Genomic DNA, 19265 nt, shown 5'->3' on the forward strand with positions numbered 1-19265 from the left:
TATACCTATTTTATTACCTCTGATTACTTCATTACCTCTGTGTTGAATAGCTATTATCTTAATGAGCATTCTGCTTTTGAGCACATCTTAAAATGAATTGAAACAGAAATATAATATATGTTACTTATTTAACCCTTTGTGGTAAGTGTGGTAGTTTATGATAGGAGAAATATTGATACCTTCAAGCCTAAAAAAAAGCGTTAAAAAGATCAAAATATACAGAAGCAAATTTTCACTTGATTTTAGTCAAGAGGCCAGGAAATGATGGACCCAAGTTTTCATAACTAGCTTAAACTCTTTAGCATTGTAAAATGTCTAATAATTACCTTGAAGAACAAAATCTATTTGTGTTCCCTCTTTCCTTATTTAAATATCTGTAAGAAAAAAAGGTCTTATTTCTCAGAGAGTGAAGGGAAGTGAAGGTGTGAAATTAATCATGTGTCCCCAGTAAATGAAAAACTGTGGTGTTTTTCTTATCTTTTTTTGCTTTAATTTAAGGAGATATATTTATACCTTTCTTGTGATTATCTTTTATTAAGAACTAGCAAGATTGTAACTATATGTAGTGATGTGTTATGACTTTAGTTAACCTTTAGAATTTGTGCCTTTAGTGGACTACATCCCATTTATATATATATTATACATAAATATATCAAAATGTAAATTATCTATGAATTATTTATATAGATATATAAAATTATGTTTTACAGCTGTGTTTATATAAATGGATATGTCCACCCTTACTATACCATCTAGGTTGAAGGATTAACTGACTGGAGCTTTCCTTCTCAAACCTTAGCATTTTATTTTTATTTATTTATTTTTAAAAGATTTTATTTTTTATTTGACAGTCAAAGATCAAAAGTAGGCAGAGAGGCAGACAGAGAGAGGGAGGAAGCAGGCTCCCCACTGAGCAGAGAGCCTGATGCGGGGCTCGATCTCAGGACCCTGAGATCATGACCTGAGGCAAAGGCAGAGGCTTTAACTCACTGAGCCACCCAGGCGTCCCAAACCTTAGCATTTTAGTAATCTTATCTTGCCATCCTTCATTTAGTTTTTAGAAACTAAACTTATTTTGTTTTGTTTTATTTTAATTAGAAAACTTTTTTTAAAAAGATTTCATTTATTTATTTGACAGAGAGAGAGAGAGAGAACGCACAAGCAGGGGAGAGCAGCAGGCAGCGGAAGGGGGAGAAGCAGGATCCCTTCTGAGCAGGGAGCCCAATGTGGGGCTCCATCTCAGGACCCTGGGATCATGACCCAAGCTGAAGGCAAACACTTAATGACTGAGCCACTGAGGCACCCCTAAAAAATCTTTATTTTTTAGAGAAAGTCAAGTTAGCAAAATTAAACAAAAAAATATAGAGAATACCCACATACACCCTGTTCCCACAGATGGACAACCTCCCCCACTATCAACATCCTGCACCAAATTTGTATACTTATTATAATTGGTGAACCCACACCAACACATCATTATCACCTGAAGTCCATACTTTACATTAGAGTTCATTCTTGGGGTTGTGTATTCTATAGGTTTTGACAAATGTATGATGACATGTATTCACTATTGTGCAGTATTATATTGAATAGTTTTACTGTCCTAAAAATGATTGGTGCTTTGCCTATTCATCCCACCCTCCACCTTAATCCCTGGCAACTACTGATCTTTTTGATGTCTCTATAGTTTTGCTTCTTTCGAGAATTTCACATAGTTGGAATTGTATAGCATGTGACCTATCAGATTGTCTCCTTTCACTTAGTAATATGCATTTAAGATTCCTCCATGTCTATTCATGGCTTGATAGCTCATTTCTTTTTAGCGCTAAGTAATATTCCTTCATATGGATGTAAAAGTTTATTTATTCTTTTACCTACCGAGGGACATCTTGGGTGTTTCCAGGTTTTGGCAATTACAGGTAAAGCTGCTATAAATGTCTGTGTGGAGATTTTGGAGCAGACATAATTTTTAATTAATTTGGGTATATCCAAGGAGCACATTGCTGGATTAAAGTAAAAGTAAGAAACCACCAAACTGTCTTCCAATGTAGCTACACTGGTTCTGCATTTCCACTAGCAGTGAATGAGTTTCTGTTTCTTCACATCCTCACCAGCATTTGGTGGTATGAGCATTTTGGATTGGAATTCTAATATGTAGATAATAGTATCTTATTATTTTATTTTCATTGTTATTAATATCTTATTTTAATTCATAGTTGTCTAATGACAAATGATGTTGAACATCTTTCATATGCTTACTTGCCATCTGTATTTCTTCTTTGGTGAGGTGTTAAGGTTTTGGGCCCATTTTTTAATTGGTATATTTATTTTCTTATTGTTGAGGGTTTTTTTACAATTTTATTTATTTATTTGAGGGAGAGAGAGAGAGAGAGAGAATGAATAGACGGAGAGGGAGAAGCAGATTCCTAGTGAGCAGAAAGCCCCATGTGGGGCTTAAGACAGATGCTTAACCAACTGAGCCACCTAGGCACCTTTCTTATTGTTGAGTTTTAAAAAATATTTTTATATTTTTGGATAACAACCCCTTTATCACATATTTTTTCCTAGTATGTGGCTTGTCTTCATATTCTCTTGACACTGTCTTTCACAAGTTTAATTTTAATGAAATCCAGCTTATCAATTATTTCTTTCTTGAATTGTGTCTTAGGTGTTATATCTAAAAATTCATCATTATACCAGTGTCATCTAGATTTTCTCCTGTGTTATCCTCTAGAATTTTTATAGTTTTGCATTTTATGTTTAAGTCTGTCACCCATTTTGAGTTAAATTTTCTGAAGAGTACAGAGTCTGTGTCTGTCTGTCTGTATATATGTATGTATTTATTGGCATGTAGATGTCTAATTGTCCCAGCATCATTTATCTTGTATTGTATTGCCTTTGCTTCTTTGTCAAAGATTAGTTGCAACTAGTCTGTTCATGGGGATCTGCTTCTGGGCTCTCTCTTCTGTTCCACTCATCTCTTTGTCTATTATTTTGTCAATACCATACTGTCTTGATTACTGTGGCTTCACAATAAGTCTGAAGTCAAAAGTGTTAGTCTTCCAGCTTTGTTCTTTTTTCTTAAATATAGAATTGGCTATTCTGGTGTTTTTGGGTTTTTTTTTTTTTTTTTGTTTTGCCTCTTTTTATAAACTTTAGGATCAGTCTGTTGATATTCAAAATATTACCTTACTAGTATTTTTTGGAATTACATTGAGTCTATAGATCAAGTTGAGAAGAATTGATTTCTTGACAATATTGAACTTCTTATCTCTGAAGATATCGTCACTGGGCATCTTTCCATTTATTTACTTCTTTGATATCTTTCATCAGTTTGTACTTTTCCTTTTAGGAAATGAAAGTTTTTAACTAAGGGGTTTTATTCATTTAAGGACTCCATTTTACCCCTGTGATCATTAGTGGCCTTGTAAAAGAGGCCTGCAGTACCCTTGTGAAAGGTTTGGCAAGTACTTATAAATGGCTAGGTTTGGTGGACAGCTTTTGCTATCTGACTTGTTTTTTCACAGAATTAGGCTTTTAAGTTGAACAGACTTTTGCTGATACCTCAAAGATTTGTATTATTATAATCCTTAGCAAGACTCAGGAAGGAATATAAGTTTATATTTTTCAGTCATGATAAACAGGGTGATCTCTTACTGATCTTGTTTTAGCCCTATTCTTAAGTATATTTTACCAAGAGAAGCAATCAGAATTTACCTCTACTTCTAAAATAAACATCAAATTTCAGTAAGATTATTATATTACGTTCTTTTTAAAAGAGTGTATCTGATATTATTCTTTATATAGTGTAAACCTTTATTTACTCCCAGCCCAAGTTTCCAGCTGCTTAAATTTCTCATTTGTGTTAAGAAGAAAATGGTTAAATGTTTGTTAAGTCTCTAAACCCTAACTTTGTACATGATATGATACTATAACATTTTTTTTAACAAGTTTAAGAGTATAATTTTCTCTACAAAGTTAACAGCATTTTCTGAGATATACCCTGCTCTTATATTGTTTAAGTAATAGGTACATGGTTATTTTAGATATAAACTCTCCTTTCCAAGATGATTAATTTTTTTCCTGCTTTCAATAGGGATTTTCTACTTAAAGTATTACCAGCTCTAAGAATCCTCAATGGCGAAATGCTAAACTCTTATTCAGAAAGGCACACTGAAGAACACTATGAGCCAGAATTAGGACGTTTTGTGATACTTTGTCAGTCTCAGATTCAAGAATTCAACTCACTGGTTGAAAGCTATATTAATGGAAAAGGGTAAGACTGTTCACTTCTCCATGTCATAATTTAAGGAAATAATTCAATATATGTATGTAATTTAAAAATACTCTGATTAACACAGTGACACATTTTTTGGATTAAGACTGTGTGTTTTAGGGATATTTTCCCTTAAAATCATAATTTAAATTATAGTTTAAATGCTAAAGTATTAGTTAGAATAAGTGAAGTCATAAGGATAATTTCAAGACAAGAATCAAACATCCATTCAGTCATTCATTCAATTAATCAGTCATAAATTTGTTTGACAGTTATTGTAGGCAAGACACAAAAATAAGCTAAGTATTCCACGTTATCTTTAATTCACAGATTAACATAAGAGAAAATTAGACAAAGTTACAATGGAGCAATGCAAATTTTATAAGTATAACATTTATTATATATTAAGATATATTGTATATATTATATTTATTTATTAAAATATTAGGCGAGGGACGCCTCGGTGGCTCAGTTGGTTAAGCAGCTGTCTTCGGCTCAGGTCATGATCCCAGGGTTCTGGGATCGAGTCCCACATCGGGCTCCTTGCTCGGCAGGGAGCCTGCTTCTCTCTCTGCCTCTGCTGCTCCTCTCCCTACTGCTCATGCTCTCTGTCACCCACTCTCTCTCAAATAAATAAATAAAAATCTTAAAAAAAAATATTAGGCGAGCACAGTAGGGAAAAGCAGTCAACAGATGCACATATTCAGAGGAGCAGAAGCTAAGAATAGAGACCTAATCAGATGTAAAAGAAAGAGAACTTCCCACTCCCCATCCCAAATTAGGAATGTGTTAATGTGAAAGAATTACAGGTAATCTTTCTCTAATTATTTTTTAATTTGCATTACTCCAGAATACACAAATAAAAAAAGAAAATAATTTCATATTTCACTTATGGTGACCCTTCATTATAACTGAATTGTAACTGTAATATGTCCTTCCAAACACCTAAACTTAATCATTAAATTGCAGTCTTTAATATTGCTCTTCACATATTTATATTTGCTCATCTATATAAGATTTGTTTTCCATTAAAATGTTTTTAATATCATCTATTCAGATTAAAAACAAATCTCACAGCTTTAAAAATAATGCCAATTGTTATATATAATTAATGTTTGCTTTAACAAATACTAAGATTATTTACATGTATCTTTGTGGAAAAACTAAACTTACATTTCTTTGTATATGTGTGGTAATGTAGAATTTTTTTGTGTAAAGATGACTCTAATATCCCTCATGTTGAAACATAGATTCTTCAATTCCTTTGAATATCTTTTGTCATCGCAACATGTTTCATTTTGGCATTGATCATGGAAAATAGACTATATTTTACATTAATAATAAATGGTGGTGAATTCAACACCAATCCTACACACTAAATATTCTAATATCAAGTTGAACCTTTTCTGCATTATTAGCCACCAAAATGAATAAAATACAAAATATTGAAAGTACATTGGAGGAGCCTATGCTAATGTCTAATATTACTTCTCTGAACACAGGACTTTTTATCTCCATAGTTTACTTTCATTTTGTATGGTTAAAAGTTTTATATTTATATATATGCTTATACATATGGGTCAAAAGTTTTATGTTTATTTATATCCTGCATGTTTCAGAAAAAAAAATAAGGCAGCTTGTGGCTATATATTAAATACTGTCAGAAAATATAGATTTGAAGTAAGTAAATTCTTAAAAATAAAACAAGGGAAGATAAATAAAAGGTACCAAGAAAAAGGCTCATATAGGTGCAGAGTCTTTTACATTTGCTATTAAGATCCCCAAATATGGCAAACAGAAAGTTTGATTAATTATGTAAACCATAACCTCAATAAGATAGAAATTCAACAGTTGTTTAAGAGGATCACAACCATTTATGCCTTCAAGTATTTGAATTCTCTTCGCAATGGATAATTTTTCCGCGAAAAATGGGAATAAAAACTTTCCCATAATATAAGTTCTTTGTTTAAAAGTCCAATACAAATATTTTGCATGGCAAGAGTCAATGTAGAAAGTACTTTTAAATGTGTTTCATAAATAACTTCTCCAAATTTAGGCAGCCATGATTTCTCATGTTTATGGTAGTAAAAGCATGGATTTTTTCTCATTCAATTGTACCAAAAATACTTAGAATAAAAATGGTTCTAAAACATCCAGACATTTTGTCTGGATTGACCAATCTAAATTAGCTAAACAAATATTTTCAGATTTGTTAGAAATGAGATACATTTTTACATAAACAACCAGAAATAAGGTTTTAATGAATGTTGTTTTAAAGCATAATTTTCATGTTTACTGTAAACACAAGGGAAATTTCCAGAACCTACACAAATTTTAATATTTGCTGATATAATTCTTATTAAATGTTTTGGTTATTTAGAAATTTTGTCACCTTGGATGCTGCAGAAAATCTCTGCCATTATTTTAATAAATTAATGACACTTAGTAATGAATGCCGATATTCACATGAACATGGGAGCATAAGTGTCACCCAGAGAGAAGACCCTGAAACCCAGCAAAATCATTTGACCCCTACAAATAGTGATAGCATACTGCAAAATAGAGTTCTCCACTCTTGTGCAGACAAATATAAACTGGACTCACCAGACACCTCTGAGAAATGGATGAACTCTGGCTCTAGTCATTCTACATTTACCAACTCCTTATGTGAAGATACAGAAGGAAGAAATCAGGAAGAAATAGTATACCAGAAAAGAGAAGACAGCAAATCAAACAGTATCTCCATGGAAAGAATCCCATTCATGGAAACTGTAATGACAAGTTCTCTGCTGTGGAATTGCCAAAATACTGAGCATCGTAAAAAAATGTAAGATTTGTAGAACATTTTTCTTTTACACTTGTATATCTTTTATTTTTAATGGATAGTATTAGGTAATTTTCTAAATGCTTATTTGGTGAAGGATTTAAATAATGATTATATGTTATACTAATTCCCTTAATAATATGACATGTGTACAAATCATTAATTATAGTACAGATTAACTTTACTGAACTTTGGCAGACTCTGATTTAATTGACTAGTATTTTATTAAAAAATGAGAACATGTAAAATTATTTTTTCTTTTTTTAAAAAAGATTCTATTTATTTATTTGAGAGAATAGTTGTGAGTATGAATGGTGATTTCTTTTCTGAAAGTTAAGTTAAAAAGTTTGATATGCTGAAACTTGTATGTATTCCCTAAGGCAAAAATATTTTTAAAAATTTTATTGAAAGTAGCTCTAATACTTCCCAATTTATATTTCATTAATTTATTTAATTGATTGCTTTTGCTCTGTAGGGGAGGAAAAATAGCTTTTTTTTTTAATTTTTTAATTTTTTATAAACATATATTTTTATCCCCAGGGGTACAGGTCTGTGAATCACCAGGTTTACACACTTCACAGCACTCACCAAAGCACATACCCTCCCCAATGTCTATAATCCCACCTCCTTGTCCCAAACCCCCTCCCCCCAGAAAAATAGCTTTTAATTCTACCCTTCCAGTAGTATTCCTTCTCAGCTGGAATCCCTGTAACACAAGATAGATTAATATGAGAAAAATATAGAAATGTACTATATGCTGGCTACTTGAACATAATAATAAAAAATAAAACAGAAAAAGGAAATGTATTTAATATAAGTTTTACATGACATGGGAATCTTCATAAAGAAATAAAGACCTGAAGAAATAGTTAAACCTGAGCACTTTTATATTAAGTTTGATGAAAAGTAGAAGGTCGTGGAAAATATGATTAGGGCAAAGAGTATGAGCTAAGCATAGTAAACTGGGGTAAATTTAGCAAGGCCTGTTTATTCAGATTCTTCTTGTCATCCTTTCATCTTCAGATAAGAATGCTTCTTTTTGCTAAGTTATTGGCGCATTTCTCTTTTTCAGATTTGAAGGTTTTCCATTCCATTTTTTTGTATATGCCTATAGTTAAGCCAAAAGTTTTGTTTTGTTTTGTTTTTTTTTTTTAACCAATGCCTTACATATTTCCTGTTTACCAAAAGTAGTTCATGAGGACCTCTCACCTACAGCTGTGTTTTCATGGATTACTAAACGTGTATTTTCTCTTCTTAACAGTATGGCAGCTATGGTAATCCAGGCATACTGGCGTGGTTACATCGAGCGCAGACGTATTCATTTCTCTACAAAGCTGCAACCCCCTGCAATAGAACCCCTGATGTCCAAGCCAAATTACTGCATCAAGAATAAAACGATTTTAAAGAAAGAAAAAAGAGAAAACACTGTGAATATCCAAGAACAGAGGGAGAAGGCTGCTATTCTTATTCAGGTTAGTTTTAATCTTTTGGTGAAATAGTCCTGAGAGATGTTTCTCATCTTTCACCAGGTTATTCTTATAACAGACAACCGCCGAATCTTAGTGATTTGCAACTACTGGATGTATTTCTTACTCAGGTGATATGTAAGGCTGCCTCTGCTTAGTATCTAGGCTAAAGGAGTAGTCGTAGTTTAGAAATACTATTCTCGTGACCAAGGGCCAAACTAAACCACACAATCATATTTAAAGCTTCTGCTCAGATATGTCGTTTGCCACATCTGCTAACATTTTTATTAGCCATAGCAACTCTCATTTGACCTAATCTACAGCTCTTTTTAGAAGAATGTTTAAAAATCTACTAAAGTAATTGTTAAAGGCCTTCAAATAAACATTCAAATTAAAAATTTAGAAATCAAGAAGTGAATAGACTTGGGGCGCCTGGGTGGCTCAGTGGTTTGAACTGCTGCCTTCGGCTCGGGTCATGATCTCAGGGTCCTGGGATCGAGCCCTGCATCGGGCTCTCTGCTCCGCAGGAAGCCTGCTTCTCTCTCTCTCTCTCTGCCTGCCTCTCTGCCTACTTGTGATCTCTGTCTGTCAAATAAATAAATAAAATCTTTAAAAAAAAAAAAAAAGAAGTGAATAGACTTGGTTCAACCAAAGAGTCACCAAGATGAGCTTTTGAAATGAAGTTCCAACATCACATTCATCCTTTTTTTTATTTATTTTTCAAATATTTTTTAGAACCTAGTATTTGTCAAGGACTGTTCTGGGATCAGGAACCATAACTCTAAACAAACCATTCAAGTTCTCTGCCATCATGGAGTTTTCATACTGATGGGAGATGCAGAATCATATAAATACATAAATATAATATAAACTAAATAAATACATAAAATAAGGTCTGTGGAAATTCATGGTACTGTGCTTGAATTGAAAGATAGTAACCAGGACGCCTGGGTGGCTCAGTTGGTTAAGCGGCTGCCTTCACCTCAGGTCATGATCCCAGCATACTGGGATCGAGTCCCACATCGGGCTCCTTGCTCAGCAGGGAGCCTGCTTCTCCCTCTGCCTCTGCCTACTTCTCTGTCTGCCTGTGCTCACTCACTCTCTCTCCCTCTGTCCCTGACAAATAAATAATAAAATCTTAAAAAAAAAGAAAGATAGTAACCAACAATTTAGCATTTCCCTTTATTCATTCATTGAATAAATATTTCTTTTTTTGAATAAGTATTTCTTAATACAAAAATCTTACTAGCTTGTATTCTGTTGGAATGAGCAGTTAAGTAAATAAGTATGTTAGATAGTGATAAGTCTTAAAAGGAAAGTAGGAAAAGCAGGATAGTAGTGTCAAGGGAAAGTTTTTCATTTCAGATATGATGGAGAGGGAAGACCGGAAAAGGTGACATTGCAATGAGAGATTAAGTCATTGGATGCCTGGGAGAAAAACATTCCAGACCATGGAATATCTGATTTAGGAGCAAACTACAGTGTTTAAAGAACAGCGAGAAGCCAGTATGACTGGACAGTGATGGAGGGGAGAAGGGTGACACTTATAAATCATAAGTCATGGTAGAGATTTTGGGTTTTACTCTGAATGACATGGGAAGATATGACAGGAATCTGAGCAATGGACTCACATGATCAAGTTTACTTTATGTTGTGATTATACTGTAGGAAGGCAGGAGTAGAAGCAGAAAAATCAGTTAGGAGCTATTACAGTAATTCAGACAAGGGATAATGGTAGCTAGGATCAGAGTGTTGAAGTAGAAGTGGTAAGAAAATCACATTCCCAAGTATATTTTGGTTTATTTTGAGGCATACTTCCTTTGAAAATAGAAGTGATGATATCAGTTCATGGGAATGTGCTATATGAGAGCTAGAAGTCATGGGTGCCTCCAAGGCATTGGCATATGCAAGTAGAAGAAGAGCCCTCAAATTAAGTTGCTGGCTTTCACTATTAAAACCATAGTTTTCAAAATTATCTTTGCTGTGGTTCTAATGAATATTGGAATCAGACTGAGTATTGCAGTTGGCTTAATTTGTCTGAACAGTACTCTTAAAGGCAAAGCATAGGCAAAGGTTTTACTGGCGCCTGAATGGTGGTGGGAGTCAGGGTAGTGCAATGGATTCAAGGGAACTCTGAAGAAAATAAAGAACCCCAGTTACCATTTCAAAATATTATTCTGCTACATGAGGAATGAATATATCATGCAGACCAAACTCCCTACTGTTATCAGTTGTTACACTTTTTTCAGCCTTGATGGTACCTGGATGTTCAACTTTTGCTTCATTCTGTTCAGTAAAGAAAAGTTCACTACTTTGTGAAACAGTCTAGTTCAGTGACTAATATCTCTGCAAAATGTTCTTTTGTTGATCTTCTGTGTATCTGTAACAAAAGTAAGCATAATCCAGCCTTTGTCTGAGACTTTGTACAATATGGTACTTAAAATTATTGAAGTCATCTCCATTTCATTTTCTTGTTTCCTGAGTATAATCATCTAGTTTCTTAAACCATTCATATTAAAATATGAATTCTAGACTGCCCGATTATCCTGGAGAGCAGAGCATGATACGATAGAAAGAACCTGGACTTTAGAAGGAGCAAAATAGAAATTTTATGGTGGATGTCACAGAAAATGCTCTCTGCTTACCAAACCTCATATTCTTCTCTCCTTTCAAGTATACAGCCAGATTAGATATCTGACCTTCCCTTGCACTTTAACATGGCCCTTTTTCTGAGTTCCAGTCAATACAAGATGAATGAAAGATACATGCACCACTTCCATAACTGGCTCGTTAAATGTACCACAGACATTCCTTCATATTCTTTATTCTTTCTGGCTAGTTGAAATGAAGACAGCTTCTGAGGCATCATTGGAAGCTGTCTGTGGGAAAGTCTGGATACCAGAATCACTTTATCTTAAAATGCTGCCCCATTGCCTTTATAGACTCTCCATATTTATTAGGTAATTAAGAAATAAGATATTGTTTTTTGAGTTGTTATACATTTTAGGATATTTTTGTTATCATACTTAGCTTGCCCCAACTAATATAAAGGATATAGGATACACCTTGAAACATAGTTAGGGTTCATTGTAAATATGTAAGAATGGAATTCTAGGTATGAAGGATAGTGGAAATAAAAGAACCTAGAATTTTATATTATTGGAATAATAAGAAGTTACAGTGAAACTGGACTACTATAACAACTGGAAAATATAGAACGAACATGGCTGGAGATATGTGAAGGATTTTAACAGGGAACAGATATATGGTATGTTCTGGATGTGGGAGTTGATAGTTGGAGGAAAAAAAAGATGTCAGATATGTCTAGTAGAGGTAGAATTGCCTAGCCAGGGAATTAATTTGAATGTAGGAGAAAGATGAATTAATTGTAGATGGATTACTGGTAAAAAGTTGAAACCTCGACAGAAACAAACTAGAAGAAGAATTTGAACGTATTATATATTACCATTATTTCTCATAAACTGAATAGAGATGCCTAGAACTTTAATTATTGACTCTATTGCAGATTTAGGAGGGAAGTATCTATATGGGTCACACTAGAATGACACACACTGTGTATTGCATTCTAGAGCTTTGTAGAAGTCCTATGCCTGAGGAGTTGTGCTGGATCCATTGTGAACTATAGGGAGCCAATCTTTGTTGAAGGCCTGATTAAAGAGTTCCCTTTAGACCCTCTTTTCCCGAGGTCTGCACATCACCTTGTTATCTTCTATAACCAACTCTTCATTACCAACCCACCTCTCGCCACTCATCACCAGATTATTTGAAATAAATCCCAGATATCACTTCTTTTATAAATATTTCAGTATGAATTTCTGTAAGACCTATTGTTTTAAGTATAACTATATTATCAACCTAGAGATTAAAAATTATTTTTCATTATCACCAAATATCAATATTCAAATTTCTCTCTTTTATAAATATTTGTTCATAGATCTTTCTTGATCAAAATATAAATGTCATTACCTTGCCTTCAGTTTAAATGTTAAGTCTTTTAAATATATAGTAACGTCTTTCTTTTTTCCTTGCAATTTATTTATTAAGGAAACCAGATCTCTGTTCTATAGTTTTCTACTTTCTGAATTTTGCCAGATGCTTTCCCATGGTGTCACTTACGTATTTCTTGTTCCCTTGTTTTCTTTAAGCTGACATTAGATTCTAAAATTTCATATGATTTGGTTTTGGCTTTTTGTCAAGAATATCTCGTAAGTGGTGGTATGTATTACAGTGAGGAGGTAACATAATGTCTAGTCGCCTCTCTTTTCGGAATAATAGTGACCATTGATAATCATTGCCTAGATCGATTCTTGTATTAACAGTTTGTAAAATAGTGATACTCTACATATAATTTCTTCATTTATTAACTAAAATACGTCAGTAAAAAGCAACTTAGTTTAACAGACTATTTAGTTACCTTGAGGAAAGGTAGGTTAAATGCTTAATGCCATTTTACCAATTTTTAGATTAATGAGGTTTCCTAGCATCCTCCAGGGGTCACCATAATATGGTCATAATATATTATATGATGTATTAAATTCCATTGTAGTTTCATTCTTACTGATGTTCAAATTGTCCCGTTTGGCCAAGTTAGCTTCAAGTTAAGCTTTTGTGACACAATTCATTCATTTTTAAAATTTCTCTTGCTTTTTAATGTGCCATGATGTTTCAGGTTCATTTTGTATATATTTTTGCCTCAAACCTGAGCCCAGTCTTTGCTCTGAAGATCTTTGATTCCTTTAGTGGGAATATTTAGAGACCAGTCTGGGTTTTAGGAATGCATTAGGATTTTAGGAATGTTGTTGGTATGGTAAATGACTGGTAGAGTCATTGTTTTTAAAATTTTTTCATTGTAGTGATGAGCTTACAAATACATATTTTTTAAAAGATTTTATTCATTTATTTGACAGACAGAGATCACAAGAGAGGCAGAGAGGCAGGCAGAGAGAGAGGAGGAAGCAGGCTCACCCATGAGCAGAGAGCCCGATGCGGGGCTGGATCCCAGGACCCTGGGATCATGACCTGAGCTGAAGGCAGAGGCTTTAACCCACTGAGCCACCCAGTCACCCCACAAATACATATTTTTAAGAAAAAAATGTGCCATGAGTTCATGATGATATTTTAAAGTTAAATTTAGGATGATAAGACTTTTATTTATTTGATTTATATTTACATTTCTTTTCTTCTATGGAAAGTCCTGGTTCCAATGAACGACGTTAACGTAATTGTTCTTATTTTGCCCCTCCTTTTCACTTCACCTTCTGTGTGTACGTGTGTGTCTCTGTGTGTCCGTGCCTGTGTTTACATGTGCATACATAGTGGAAGTAAACAAGGACCGTACAAATGAGGAGATAAAACAAATTGGGTTATTTATTCAGAGAGTGCTGTGGCAAGGGAGTCAGCCACCATCACTTGCCTAAAGCTCAAAGGCAGGGAGGGGAGCAGGAGATCTTTAGAGTGGAAAGAGAGGTCTCCAGATATGGTCTAATTAGAGGTTTTTGGTATGGGGAAGGTAGAAAGCAGGCAGCCAGAAGTGGGGCGTATTCTGTGATTGGTTGGGAAGTATATCTGTATCTCTGATCGGTCCTGAATTAGAAGTAGGGACAAAAATAGGGAGGCTGACAGTCATTGATTAACCAAGGCTTGACCATTCTTAGCTCATTGTTGCCAAGGTTGTGGTTTAGCTTTCTAGGTTGATTGCTATAGAGATTGTGAGTGACTGCTATTGTTATATATGATCTGGCTATTGTCTTACATATTCTACTTCTTAATATATATATTTTCTGTAATAACAATACCAATAGTATTACCAACAATATGAATATGAAAACATTTTGAAGGTATCTTTTGTAATGAAGTTTTTCTTTTGAGTATATTTCACTAGGAAGATAGTCAAATAAATCTATTTTCAAGTTACTTTAGAAAAATTCTGTGTGTGCATAGCATGAAACATATTTTTTCTATTTCTTCAGGAATTTCTTTTTATTTCATGTTTATTTTATGATTATCTTAAGCATGTGCACATTTCCAAAGTCAAATCTAAGAAAGGTATATCCAGAGAAGTCTGGCTTCTGTAGCTGAGTCTTCTATTTTCTACCTCTATAGTTAATTTTTAAAATTAATTTTACAAGTTACACTTTTACTTTTTAAATATTAGCAAACAGATATACATATATATTTAAGTATATGTTCATATAATGTATTTGTTTATTATGTATTTATATACAGTAATTTATAGATAAATGGTAGCATGCAAAACACACTTAATTCTACCTTGTTTTTTTTTAAAGTTAATGTATCCTGGAACTCACTCCCTCATACAATTATTCTTTAAAAGTTCCTGTGTTCTTGGAGATATAGTTAGAAAATCTTCTCTACTCCAATATTTTTGAGAAACCTAAATGGATTTAATTCTATTATTACGTGCTTAGTTTATTTTAAAATGAAATTAGTTAACAGTTATGGGCCAGGATAGTACCTTTCTAATATGGCCATTTGTATATGTTGAAATTTTCCTAAATGTGTGTTCGTTTATTTTATACCTAATTATTTGAAAATTAGAAAAATTGTTTTTTCATTTGTATCTCTTTCTTCTTAGTTTAGAATGGGTCCTGGTGGAATTGTCAGATAATTGATTGGTTGACCTACATGTGCATTTGAGGGAGTTTTAGAGATTCTTTTCTGCTTACCACAAGGAAAGTCTCCTGAGATTCAGAACTTTAGACACATGCAGTTGTTTAATTTATCTTACAGTTTTAAGTGTCACATAAAGTTCAAAAAACAGATTATTGAGCCATTAAACTAAGGTCTTAGATGTTTTATCTTCCTAATGGGATAACACAGAGAATCTGGTTTGTAGTTTGATCTATAACCTTGTATAACATGCTTTAAATTTTTGTTTAGGCAGTTTGGAAGGGCTTTCTTTTGAGAAAGAAACTGACAACAGCTTTAGAGGCTATTAAGAATGAAGAATCTGAAGAAGAATATGAAGAAATAAACTTAGAGGATTTTACGTTTGATGAAGTAAGTACCAACTACAAAATATAAATATTGGTTTTAATTTTTTTTAGCATACTACTTTGGAGCTAACTCAGCTTCTAAGATTTTTATCCTCTTAACACTATGTTACAGATTTTTAAAAAATAACCTTTGAAAAAGTATGCTTCTAATTTCTTAGTATCTTCTTTTTGTACTCTACAGATATGTGCAGAACGTAGTCATAGATTATTTACAAGAGTTTCTGTATGTTCTTTGACCAGATTTATGCCATGTTTTGTTTATCAGTTATCCTTCACTAAATATAACTCTGAGCTTAATTCATGCCCTGCTTAACAGCATTTTGTAGTTCTTTGTTGCCTAGGAAATGAGAGTATCCTCTCTAAATTGCTATTTAAGTATTCCATAGTAAGGTAGCACACTCTCCAGACATCTATGCCACTTCTTTCCTGTGGCTTCTATATGTTCCAACCAAATTGAGCTCGATTTTATTGTATAAAGCACTTGCCTTTCACATTCTGGTTTTACTCCCAGGCTTCCTCTTCTCTAGACAGGTACACCCACATAAACACCACTCAGATGAAGATATAGAACATATGAACACCCCCAGCCTTCCTCATGCCTCTCTAGTATTCATACCTCCATCATAGAGTAGTTTTCCCTAATTCTGAACTTGCTGTAAGTGGAATCATATAGCATGTACTCTTCTTTCGTGTAATAATATTCTGTGAGATTTATCTGTGTTATTGAGTGTAAATATACCACTCTTTTGTCAGTACCACTTTTTATCTATTATTTGAATATATCACTTTTTTAAAAGATTTTATTTATTTATTTGACAGACAGAGATCACAAGTAGGCAGAGAGGCAGGCAGGGAGGTGAGGGGAAGCAGGCTCGCTACTGAGCAGAGAACCTGATGTGGGACTTGATCCCAGGACCCTGGAGTCATGGCCTGAGCCAAAGGCAGAGGCTTTAACCCACTGAGTTACCCAGGTTCCCCTTAAATTTACCACTTTTTAAAAGTATATACTACTTGGAAGATATTTTTTATTGAATTATTCTAGTATTGCCTTTTATGACCAAATGTTATGAACATTTTTATGCATGTCTTTTGGTGTGCATATTCATACTTCTTTTAGGAAGAGAATTTCTGAGCCTTAACATTTACCTATGTTTAGTTGATAATGCCTAATGTTATTTCAAAGTGAATGTATCAGGTTATAGTCCTATCAGCAGAATATGAGGGTTTCAGAGGAAGCTCTATGTACACCAATGTACTTTCATGTCTTTTTCTTACATTTCAGTAAGTTTGTGGTGTTATCTTATTATTTTAATTTACATTTCTGTCATAATTAATAGTTGAATACCTTTTAGCATGCTTATTGACCATTTAGCCACTTTTGTGATATGATCAAGGGTTGGCATATTTTTCCATTGGGTTGTACATCTTTTTTTCTTGTTGATTTGTAGAACTTCTTTATATATTATGAATACTACCCTGTTTTTCCTTGAAAATATCCTGTCTAACCTCTGGAGCTTACCTTTTCAGTGTCTTTATGGATAATTTTAATGAACAGAACGTTTTCAAATTACAAATAAAAATTTTAATTGTGACATATGAGAAATCTTTTCTTACTCTTAGATCATTAAGATATTCTAGAAACCTTATTAACTTTCAGCATTTAAGTCTGGGTGCATCTAGAATTGATTTTTATGTGTATAGTGTGAAGAAGGGGTCATGTTCCCTTGGGTCAAGTGAATGTATAAATCAATTTGGAAGAACTAATGTTTTTAGACTATTATTTTTTTAAATCCATGAACACAGACTGTCCTACCACTTATGTAAACCATTTAAAATTTCTGTCCACAATGCTCTGTAGTTTTCTTCATAGTGGTCTTGTACATTTTTGGTTAGATTTATTTCTAGATATTTTATGTTTTCTAATATTGTATTTCTTTTTGTATGTTGACCTTATATTCAGCCACTTTGCTGAAATCATTTATTAATTTTAGTAGGTTATCTCTCAGGGATTTTGTATTTTGTATATGCAATCATGTCATCTGAAAATAATTATAATTTTCTTTTTTTCCAATTCTTATGCCTTTTGTTTTTCTTGCCTTATTATTTCCAGTAAAGTATGGAGTAGTGATGATAGTAGACATCATTTTCTAGCTTCTTGTCTGTGAGAGAAAGCTTTCAATAAATAAGCTTTCACTAAATAGATGTTTTAATATAGGTTTCTTATAGTAACTCTATATTTGATTCAGGAAGTTACTTTCCTTAACACATTTTTACCATTCCAAGATATTAATATGATGATGATGATGATGATTTTATAAATGAGTTGGATTTTATCAAATACTTTTATGAATATAACATTGATTTTCCAAACACTAAATCTCATATTCAAATAAACCAACTTAGCTATAATGTATTATCTTTTTTACATATCTTTGAATTTGATTTACTAATACTTGTTTAGGATTAGCATTTATATTAGAGAAGTTGGATGTGTAAATTTTCTTTTTTATAAAACTCCTAATCTAGATTTTGGTGTCAAGGTTATGTTAGCCTTATACATTTGATTGGGAAGTATTTCCCCTGTTTCTGTTTTCTGGAAGAGTTTGATGTGAGATTTTAAAAAAAAGTGTGTCTCAGCATATAATCTATTTGGAGAAATGTTCCATGTGCACTTGAAAGGAATATATGTATTTTATTATTGAAATCTCAGATACTTCAGGTTTATTATTTTTAAAAGTCTTCTTAATACTTAGTGTTTGGGGGGGGAGGAATTCTATCAGTTATTGACAGAAAAATGCAGGAATCTCTTACTGTGATTGTGGGTTTTTCTTTTTTTTTTTTTTTTTTTTTCTAAATGAGCTTTTAGTCTGTCAAATTTTGCTTTGTACTTTGAGGCTACATTATTAGGTCATACGTATTTTGTATAGTTAAGACATATAGTTAAGACATTGTGTCATTGAGCCTTTCATCATAATAAAATTCCCTTCTTTCATATAGTTTTCCTCTTTAACTAAATGCTACTTCCTCCAATATTTTCATACCTATAGCCTTCTTTTGGCTAGTAATTTTATAGTAGTATATGTTTTTATAAACATTCCCATTTAACATTTCTCTGTTTTATATTTAAAGTGTGACTCTTATAAGAGCATATAATTGGATTTGCTTATTTTTATATTCTGACATTTTTTCATTAATATATTCAGACTATTTTAATTTAGTTTAATAAGAGTATAATTAGGTTTATAAATGCCATCTTTGTATTTGTTTTTTGTTTGTTCATGTGTTCTATATTCCCTTTTAGTTTTTTATTGCCTTCTGTGCATGGATTAAGTTTTTTGTTTGTTTTTTCTTTTTCCCCCTTCATTAGCTTGTTAGGTTGTGGTTGTTTTTCCATGTACTTTTTTCTCCCTACATTACATGCTTCCATCTGGATTCATTTTCTTTTCCCTGAGGATTTTCTTTAGTAATTATTTAACTTCAGGTTGAGTCTTTTTTATTGCTTGAACATTTCTCCTACTTTAAATTTTGGAGGATATCTTCTCTAGATATAGAATTCTAGGTAAGATTTTGGTGTTTAAAGATGCTTTTTCATTAGCTTCTGACTTTCATGGACTCTGATGAAAAGTCAGTAAAAAGTTTTGCTTTTTCTTCTCTAAAAATAC

General features: G+C 32.8%; 1 protein-coding gene across 4 annotated transcripts in view; it reads left to right on the forward strand.

Moving 5' to 3' along the window:
• The window catches only part of LRRIQ1 (leucine rich repeats and IQ motif containing 1), a 228833-nt gene that overhangs the window by 79662 nt on the left and 129906 nt on the right, over positions 1-19265 (forward strand). For 3 of the 4 annotated variants that reach the window (XM_059186458.1, XM_059186459.1, XM_059186460.1), the window contains 4 exons: positions 4097-4276; positions 6657-7103; positions 8362-8572; positions 15488-15607. In XM_059186458.1, the coding sequence (XP_059042441.1) occupies positions 4097-4276; positions 6657-7103; positions 8362-8572; positions 15488-15607 (958 nt within the window). The remainder of the gene's footprint in view (positions 1-4096; positions 4277-6656; positions 7104-8361; positions 8573-15487; positions 15608-19265) is intronic. The other variant, XM_059186461.1, reaches the window with a different exon arrangement.

Source organism: Mustela lutreola, chromosome 8 (assembly GCF_030435805.1).
Source record: "Mustela lutreola isolate mMusLut2 chromosome 8, mMusLut2.pri, whole genome shotgun sequence".
Classification (NCBI taxonomy): domain Eukaryota; kingdom Metazoa; phylum Chordata; class Mammalia; order Carnivora; family Mustelidae; genus Mustela; species Mustela lutreola.